This window comes from Netta rufina (assembly GCF_964035555.1).
Source record: "Netta rufina genome assembly, chromosome: 2".
In the NCBI taxonomy this organism is placed as follows: Eukaryota; Metazoa; Chordata; class Aves; order Anseriformes; family Anatidae; genus Netta; species Netta rufina.
The window spans coordinates 158,560,602-158,569,703 of NC_140124.1; the positions used below are offsets into that span (position 1 = coordinate 158,560,602).

A 9,102-nucleotide genomic window follows, 5' to 3' on the forward strand; every position below is an offset into this window, starting at 1 on the left:
CCGTCTAGACCCCATTTACACTCAGTCTCTTTGCTGGTGTCAAAACATCCTCATTTCGGTTAATCTCTCCTAAAGCATCTGCAAGACGTTTGTCAGGACAAAACCACATGTTTCTACCCAAAACCATCACCACCCCAGTCCCAGCTGATTCCTGCCACGTGGCACTGGGAGGATCACATCCCTGCACCCACTTCTCCACCCCTGCTATCAGCCCAAATCAGGCTCCAGACCCATCCTTCCACCTGTGCACCTCTGGCCCCATCCCTCTGTGGTGTTTTGGAGAATTTGGGTGTTTTGGGAGAGCAGCTGAGGGGTTTTAGCACTTCCCAAAGCCAGCAGGCCGGGGGGGCAGCAATGAGGCTGCTGTAGGAGGACACCCACACGTCTCTGAGGTACCCCAAAAGGATGGGGACCCCAGCACCCCCCAGGCAGCCCGTCCTGGGACTCGGCCACACAAAAGGAATTCCTCCTGGGTCCGACCCAACCCTTCATTGGCACAACTCGAGGCCGTTGCCTCGCCTCCTATCACTTATCACCCGTGATAAGAGCCCGGCACCCTCCTCGCTGCAGCCTCCTTTCAGGTGGCTGTGGGGAGCGATGAGACCAAAGAGCCGTACTGAGGGTGCACCCAACCCCTCAGCAGTATCACTCATAAAGATATTGAACAAAACTGGCCCAACCCTCCCAGCAGTATCGCTGATATTGAACAAAACTGGCCCATTGCAGAGCCCTGGGGAACGCCACGGTGATGGGCTGCCGAGAGGACTCAGCTCCATCCACCTCAGCCCTTTTGTCACCACCCAGCCAGGTAAACCAGCAAAGGGGACGTCTGTCCGAGCCATGAGCAGCCCTTTTCCCCAGGGAAAACTACCAAAAGCCTTGCTGAATCCCAGAACACAGCACACACCCCTGCCCGCAGCACCCCCGGCCTCGCTGGCTGCACACACGGCATGATATCCACAGGGCTGGGCACCCCAACCCTAAACCCCCTGAACCACTCGGGTACACCTGGAGCAGTCACAGAGATGGCCCGGCCTCAATTCAGGCTTCCTGAGCATGCAGGAACAGTTTGGGAGTCGCATTTTCTTGCCTGGATCTAAACAAAGCCGAAGGAGAGCTCTGAAGGTCGAAGTGCTCCGACCTTCGGGTAACCTATAACTCAGGTAACCGGCCCAGACAGAGCTCACCGTGCTCTGAGCACGGCCGTGCGTCCCTCCCCGCAGCTCCCAGCACTGCCCAGGAGGCTCCCAGCCCCGCATTTGTCCCACAACACCCAGAAGCACATCGGCATTCCCGGGCTGGGGCACGAGCTATCAGTGAGATAAGCGCCCGTGCTCCTGCGTCTCCCACAGCAGCCGTGGGAGCAGCACTCCTCCGGGCCGCCTTTCATTGCTGCCTGGCCATGGAAAGAAACCTGTGAGTCCCTGGGATCACCCCCCGTTGCTGTTATAATGTTATAAGGCTGTGATTTCATTAATTTCATGCCCAGATTCCTGCAGCCAAGCTGCCGGGGGGGCCACGCACCGCCCTGCCCTGGGGACGGCTCAGGCACAAGCCACTCAACCAGGAGGCCCCAGCAGCTCCAGACAGAGATAGGCCAGCTCTGCAAGGACCAAGGGACAGCCAAAGGGGCTGTTTATCGGCCGTGGATGTCCTGGTGCCTCTGGGTCACGTCCTGCCACACGAGCAGCAGCCTTCAACAAGCCCAGGGCTGGAGGAGGGCTCCAGGAGAGGAGCCTGTGACCTCCCCGCAGCCCACCAGAAAGCATCCTGTCCTCAAGCTGCTTTGGAGAATGACAGGAGTGACTTCAGCAGGAGCTGGCCAGGCACGTCAGGGCCTCTTCAGATGTCCTGCTGGGGCTAACACACACTGCTGCGGGTGGCTCTAACACAGGAGCAGCCCGGTCTGTAACCAGGTCTCCAGCAGCACACCCGTCCTTCCTTCCCATCCCACGGGCTGCCCCGCTCTGCGCTGGGCTCTGGAGCACCCACGGGCTCTTTGCTACAGGAGGCAGCAAAGGGCACCTCTGCTCACAGGGTGAAGTGGGAACGAGGGGGAGCAGCAAGGAGTGCAGGAGAAGTTCTGCTGGGCACCAGTGACCTGGAGCTGACAGCTCCCATCGCTCCCAGAGCCCTGCTCCCCCTCCAGGAACAGCCCACCCTGCCCAGCTCCCCAGCCACAGCCCCTCCTTTTCCAGTAAAGGCAAAAAGTCTCCTCTGACACACCTGAAATCACCGCAGTCTCAAACACGCAGGGGAAGCTTACCGTAGCAGAAGACCGACTTCATGTGGTCCTGTTTTGCCATCCCCAGCATCGGCAGCATCGTCCCGAGGATGGAGTTGAGGAAGGGCACCATCCCGAACACTGCGGGAAGGAGGAAGGAGCCTTGCAGCAGCCACGGCACCTTGCAGGTAGCAGGACTGCAGGGCACGGCCAGCCCCTCGCCGCCAGCCACAGGGCCCCTCTGGGACGGGACTTCTGTGAGGAGCAGGGACGTAGCCCCAAGTCCCCCCCGCTTTCAAGCAGCTGGAATTTTAAGGAGATTGGGCTGAGCTGCGAAACCAGGCTGTGCTGGGCTTCCATGTGCACTGTGCTCCTGCCAGGGCTGGGCTCCTCCGCTCCGGGCACTGCCAGGAACGTGCTGGGCACCCCGCTGCCAGCTCGGCACTGGGGGTCCCACCAGGAAAAGCAGCCACAGCGGCACAGGGCTTCCCAGATCGCCCCCCACCAGCAGCTCCCTAAGGCACTGTGTGTCCTCTTACACCCCACATCTTCAGAAGAGAAGAGGAATAAAGGACACAGCAAGCAACCCACGTGCACCAACACCACTCCTTTCCACACCGATACTCACTGGTTTTTCATTGCATTTCATCACAAAGCTACTTTACAAAGCAGACAAAGTGATGCTGATGAACAAGTGAGAAGTTTCCCTCGCTTCCAGGCACGTTGGCTTGCTCAGCACCACATTTGGGACCCCGTTTGGGACCCATTAGGGACCCAGTGTGGGTTACGAAGCCCAAAGCCCCCAACGCCGCCCGCTGCGCCTCCCGGCACCGACCCCCGGCTGCAGGCGGGCGCTCAGCTCACCGTTGGACACCGAGAGGTTGGCAAAGGTCTGCACGATGAAGTAGTGCGGCAGGATGCCCGGCTGGAACTTGGTGAGCACCTCCTCCATCACCTTGTTGATGAAGCGCTGCCCGACCGCGACCAGCACGCTGCTGGCCGCCTGCTGCCAGTCCCGGATCACCTCCTGCGGGCAGGCACAGCATCAGGCACCGCAGCATCCCCTAAACGGGGCTTCTGCCTCACTGAAACCACACTTCGTGCCCACCCCAAGCGCTGCAGGGAGCCCCAGGGGAGGGTCAGGGCTCAGATGTGCTCTTTCCCCACACCAACCTGCAGCCCCCGAGGCGCTGCCTCCTTTCTGCTCCAACCCCTGCCTGCCATCAGGGGATTCTCAGCACCCAACCTTTATCTGGCTGTTGTGTGCACAGTGCTAGGAACAAACCTGTCAGCCCAAGCATCCCAGCTCTCCCCAAGGAGAGGAACGTAGACTATCCCTACACCCTGCAGACCATCCCTACACCCTGCAGATCATTCCCTACACCCTGCAGATCATTCCCTACACCCTGCAGATCATTCCCTACACCCTGCAGATCATTCCCTACTCGCCCTGGGGAGAAGGATCCCGGCCAAGCGCGATGCCAGGAGGAGCCGCAGCCCTCGCGCCGTACCTTGGACTTGGTCATTTCATTAGACGCCAGGAAGATGACCACCTTGGCCGTGCTTTTGTCCAAGCTGGCGATGTTGTTCCTCACCACGGTCTCCATCGCCTTCAGGATGATGACGCGGTGCGGGTAGGCCAGCTGCAGGGCACCAAGCGGCCGGTCAGCCCCGCACGGGCACCGCCTGCTTCTTCTTTTCCCACCCCGGCACCTCCACCAGCGGCTGCGGCCACGCAGCCCACCACCACCCGAGCCCAGATCCCCCCCTGCACGGGCAGAGCCAGCACCCCCAGCCCTGTACTCACCTTGTCGTGCTGCCGCAGGTACTCGTCGCAGGAGTGCAGGATCTCCTCCGGCTCCGACTCCCCCAGGTAGCACAAGGCGTTGTAGATCTGCTCCTGCACCAGCGGGTCCTTGTCTGTCGTGGCGTCCATCAGCGTCGTGGCGAGCCCTGAGCGAGACAGGCAAGCTGCAAAGTTTTGGCGTTCACCGAACGTCTCCTGGACATCGGGAGCAGCAAAAGAAGAGCTGCAGCCCCGGGTGTTTTCTTCCATCCTCCCGTTAGCCTCCCATTTATCCTCCTACAGCTAAACTGGGCTTCACCAGACCTTTCACTTCTCACCCCATGAGCAAAACCCTCCCTCGTGGGCTCTCCACCCGACACAACCCACCCGTAGCTGGCAGCTTCCCCACTCGACCTTCCCCTACACCCCGAGGGCTCCTGCACTCATCTCCCAGGCCAGGCACCAAACAAGAGCCAAGTTCACTCGGCAGCGAGGACCCTTGCTGGAGCGGGGAGGGGAAGGGATTTATCACCCCAGAGGTTTCAGGACACGGCTGCACGCTCCAGGCGCTGTGCTCCACGAGCCTAATTGTTATTGTGGAGCAGGGCACTTCTCATTAGAGCCACTGGCAGAATAAGGCTAATTAGGAGAGGTGCACAGAGCCCGGGTCCCGCTGCCTGACGGCTCCCTCGTGCCTGGGGCAGACGGGGGAGCTCCCACGGGGCTGCCACCACGCGCGGCACCAGGAGGTCACCGCTGTCCCCAACACCTCGTGCTGTCACACAACCCCTGCGCTCACACCCAGCCGTGCCCCAATTTAGGGGGAAAGCACAAATCCCCCACATCGGGGGGCTGCAGAGGTTGCCCCCAGCCTCACGGGCACGTTCGAGCCGACGTGACCCAGCGCTGCTGCTGCTGCTGTGGGTAATCCCGTTCCCAGCCCTCCCCCGTGGGCTAATTAAGCCGGGAAGCTCGTTATTGCATCGATAAAAGCGGGATTCAGCTCAGAGCCGGCCGGGATTCATTTCGGAAGCCCCCGGGTTTTACACCGAAAACAGCTCCGGCTTCTGCCACTCCCAGCCCGCAGCAGTTCCTAGGGCAGGGGAGCGGCTCTGTCCCGGTACCCCCGGGGGGGGCAGCACCGGGTGCTGGGGGGGGTGGTCCAGGAGGGGCTCAGCCCCCCGGGGATGCTCCCGGAGGGTCCGGGGCTGGGCGGGGAGCAGCCCCCGGGGCCGTACTCACGCCTGATGCGGGACTCCATCATGCTGCGCGTCCTCAGCCCGGCCGGTGGCGGCGGGGGGCGGCTCCCGGTGGGCTCCGTGCCCGCGGCCCCTGCGGCTCCCGGCAGCCGCCGGCCCCGGCCCGGGGGGAGCGGGGGGCCCCCGGCCCGGCCTCTGCTTCCCAAACGTGGGCGGGCGGCGCGGCCCCCACGGCCATGGATGGGCCCCCAGGGAGGCCGGGGCTCGGCTCCTCCGCGCCCTGCCAACGGGAGAGGGGCGGGCGTCACGAGGGCGGGGCGGGGATCGCGACATGGGGATGGGTATCGCGACACGGGGACGCCGAGGTACCGGGATGGGCACCGCGGTAGGGGGTCGGGTATCGCGGCACGGGGAGGGGCACGGGGATGGGCACCCCGCGACACCGGGATGGGTATCGCGACATGGGGACGGGCACCGGGATGGGCATCGCAACAGCGGGGCGGGCATCGCGACACGGGGACCCCGCGATACCGGGATGGGTACCGCGGCAGTGCGTCGGGTATCGCGACGGGCACCATGACACTGGGTCGGGCACCGCGACACCGGGACAGGAATCGCGACACAACGTCGGGCACCCCGCGATACCGGGACGGGCATCGCGACAGTGGGTTGGGTATCGCGACACCACACCGGGCACCCCGCGAGCCCCCGGGACTCGCCCCCCCGCACCCAGCCACGGCACCGGGCCCCGCTGTGAGGTCCCGGGGGCTCGAGGGGCACCGGGGCAGGACCGGGACTGGCCCCCCCCCTCACCGCCCACCCCCACCGGGTACCGGGCGCTGCCCCCCCCCGACCCCCACCCGCCGGGGGAGACCCCCCCGAGGCTGCCCGGTCCCGGTCCCGGTCCCGGTCCCGGTCCCCCTCCCGTTGCCCCCCCCCCCCCCTCACCGCCGCACCGGGCCCGGGTCAGGACCTGCCCGGGCCGCTCGGCCACCGGCGCCGCTTCCGGGTGCTTGGCCCCGCCCCTCCTTTTGAGGCCCCGCCCCCTCCCGCCCCGCACGTGACGGCCGCGGTCGCGTGGGAGCGGGGCGGGGCCGCGCACCTATCGGGGAGGGCGAAGCGCCCGGCCCCGCCCCCGAGGCGGTCACGTGGGTGAGGGCGCGGACACGTGCGGGCGGGGCACGTGGCGCGGGGACGGAGGGGACGAGGATCGGGCCCGGTACCGAGAGAACGGGGGGGGGGGGCACGGCGGGATGGGGCCGGACACCGATTTATTGACCTTTTTGTTATACAGGGGGGCTGTGCCCAGCCCACAGCGCCCCAACGGCCCCTCCCCAGCAGCACGGGGCTGGGGGCTGCAGTCCTGGGGTGCCCCGGGGGGCTGCAGTCCTGGGGGGTCCTGTCCGCACGGGGGGCTGAGCACAGCGGCCCCGTCACCGCCACGGCTCCCGGTGCTGTTCCTGAGCCTCGTCCTGTTCCTGTGCCTTGTGTTGTTCCTGCTCCTCGTCCTGCTCCTGCTCCTTGCGCCGCTCCTCCCGCTCCCGCTGCCACCGCTCCTCCTCCTCCCGGTCCAGGCGCTGCAGCCGCTGCTCCACCTCCTCGGGGACGCTCACCTCCAGCAGGTTCTCCATCCCCGGGCCGGGCTCGTCCCCGATCAGCACCTTTTCCAAAAAAGTCACGGTGGTGCCGCAGCCTGCGGGACCCCCAATGCCCTCCCCACGGCACCCCAGGACCGCCCGGCACCCCCCCCCACCCAGGGGTGCTGCAGGTCCCCGTCCCCACCTGAATGAGCTTCTCGCAGGCGGCCAGCACCTCGGGCTCCCGCTCCCAGCGGTGCAGCTCCCGCAGCACCAGGTAGGTGCCCTTCTCCCTGACGGTGTGCCGGCCCGCCTTCGTGGCTGTGAGCTGCCGAGGGAACGAGGCCGAGGTGTGGGCAGGGAGCAGGCAGCGTGCAGGAGCTCGATGCCTCCACTCCACCATCCTCAGCCCCACCGCGACGGGCACCCACCAGCATGATGGCTTCCAGCAGCATCTTGCGGATGTCGGGCTCTTCCTCCCGCTGCTTGTCCGGCGGCAGGTACTGCAGGTCCACGGGCAGCCCTGGAGGAGAAGCAGCCTCAGGGGGGTGCGGGGCCGGCAGCCCCCCCCGCCCCCAAGCCCACCTCCCGCTCCGAGCCCCGCTCACTTTCCATCTCATCCTCGGGGAACTCCTCGGGGCCGGCGAGAGGCAGGAGCAGGAAGGGCAGGATGTCCACCTCGTCGCCCAGCAGCCACTCGTGGTGCTCTAGGAACAGGCAGGGGTTACGGGGCCAGCAGCCAGCACAGGGAACCCAGCCCGGCCCCAGCAGCTCAGCCCCCAGCGGGACGGGGGTAGAATCAGAGGGGGAAAAGAACTCGGGGGCCAAGATACTGCTCAACAGGGAAAGGAAAGTACGAAAACGAAGCAGTGAAGGCACCCAGCAGCTCACTGATGCCCACCTGTCCCCAAGGGACAGCTCCCAGCCCATGGGGCTGCCCAAAGCCCAACTCAGCACTGCCAGGGCTGGGGCCCCTCAGCTCCTCTGGGCAGCCTGGGCCAGGGCCTCACTGCCCTACGTGGAAGATTTCCTCCTGATGTCTACTCTAACCCCTACTCCTTTAGTTTAAAGTCACCCCCCCCAAGCCTGTCACAGTCACAGAGTGGCTTGGGTTAGAAGGGACCCTAAAGACCATTTGATTCCACCCCCGTTGTGGGCAGGGTGCCACCCCCTAGTCCACCCACAGCCCCACAAAGGGCCCCCCCAGCTCTCCTGCAGCCCCCTTGGGCACAGGCAGCCCATCAGGAGGCCCCTGGGAGCCTTCTCCAGCCCATGCCCAGCACCCCCAGCCCTCAGCCGGCCCCACGGTGGAGCTGCTCCAGCCCTGAGCCCCCCGTGTCCCCCTCCGGACCCCTCTGAGGGCTCCATGTGCTGAAGCTGTGCTTTGTGGCTGCTCCTGAGGCCACCTCGCTCCCTGCCACCCCCAGCAGCCGGGAGCTGCAGGCAGTGGCGGCACCGTGCCCGCGGCAGCACCGTGCCCGTGGCACCCTCACCGTGCTCGAAGCAGCAGTTGCGGAGCGCGCCCACGATGCCGCGCCGGTGTCCGACCGAGTCCCGGTACTGCGTGAAGGGCAGCAGCCGCTGCACCGAGCACCTGCGGGGACACGGGGTCAGTAACCAGGCCCCACCGGGCCCCACCGGGCCCCACCGGCCCTCACCGGGCCCCCGCTATCCCCCGCCGCACCGGGAGCGGTCCAGGAGCGCCGCACGCCCCTCGGGCACCTGGCTGAGGTTGCAGAGCAGCGGCCCCAGCTCCGGGGGCGGCCGGGGCTCGCCCAGCGCCCCGAGCAGCGGCTCCAGCCCTCGGCCGCTCTCCTCCAGGCCTCGCAGCACCCGGCGCGCCCCGAGGGGGTCCCGGCACAGGTTGGCGAGCGCCCCGCAGGCCGAGCCGGCCGGCAGCAGCCCCAGCAGCGCCGGCAGCGCCGCCAGCAGCGGGCCCCGGGCCTGGGGCTCGGCCGCCACGTTGAGGAGGCAGCGCCCCGCCGCCGGGCACGGCCGGGGCCCCGCCGCCAGCTCCAGCAGCGCCGTCAGCACCGCGGGGTGAGCCGCCAGCAGCCGCCGGCCCTCGGCGGAGCCCGACAGCGACAGCGCCGCCTCCGCAGCCCCCGCCCGCGCCGCCGCCGCCCCCGGGCCCGGGCCCGCCTCAGGGCCCAGCAGCGCCGCCAGCTCCGCCAGCGCCTCCGCCATCCCCGCGCAAAATGGCGGCCGGGCGGAGCGGGGAGACGGGCGGGCCGCGCGGCCAATGAGGGAGCGGGGAGCGGGAGCGGCGCGGAGGGAGAGCCAATGGGAGGCGGGGGAGGAGGGGAGGGGGCGGGG

The 9,102-nt window shown here is 66.8% G+C and overlaps 2 protein-coding genes across 5 annotated transcripts in view; both read right to left on the reverse strand.

The window, feature by feature from the left end:
- MROH1 (maestro heat like repeat family member 1) overlaps positions 1 to 6,237 on the reverse strand; it is a 43,150-nt gene extending 36,913 nt beyond the window's left edge. For 3 of the 4 annotated variants that reach the window (XM_084306967.1, XM_084306968.1, XM_084306965.1), the window contains exons 1-6: positions 6,158 to 6,237; positions 5,253 to 5,489; positions 4,032 to 4,177; positions 3,736 to 3,867; positions 3,089 to 3,251; positions 2,267 to 2,365 (exon numbers count right to left, since the gene is read on the reverse strand). In XM_084306967.1, the coding sequence (XP_084163093.1) occupies positions 2,267 to 2,365; positions 3,089 to 3,251; positions 3,736 to 3,867; positions 4,032 to 4,177; positions 5,253 to 5,274 (562 nt within the window). In that variant the 5' untranslated portion in view covers positions 5,275 to 5,489; positions 6,158 to 6,237. The remainder of the gene's footprint in view (positions 1 to 2,266; positions 2,366 to 3,088; positions 3,252 to 3,735; positions 3,868 to 4,031; positions 4,178 to 5,252; positions 5,490 to 6,157) is intronic. The other variant, XM_084306966.1, reaches the window with a different exon arrangement.
- A 258-nt stretch (positions 6,238 to 6,495) lies between these two features.
- HGH1 (HGH1 homolog) lies at positions 6,496 to 8,973 on the reverse strand (the record flags this gene model as incomplete). Its single annotated transcript, XM_084281374.1, has 6 exons — positions 6,496 to 6,870; positions 6,992 to 7,114; positions 7,218 to 7,309; positions 7,395 to 7,493; positions 8,280 to 8,380; positions 8,471 to 8,973. The coding sequence occupies 6 exons, from the start codon at positions 8,971 to 8,973 to the stop codon at positions 6,643 to 6,645; spliced, it is 1,146 nt and encodes a 381-aa protein (XP_084137500.1). The 3' UTR covers positions 6,496 to 6,642.
- Positions 8,974 to 9,102: the final 129 nt, after the last annotated feature.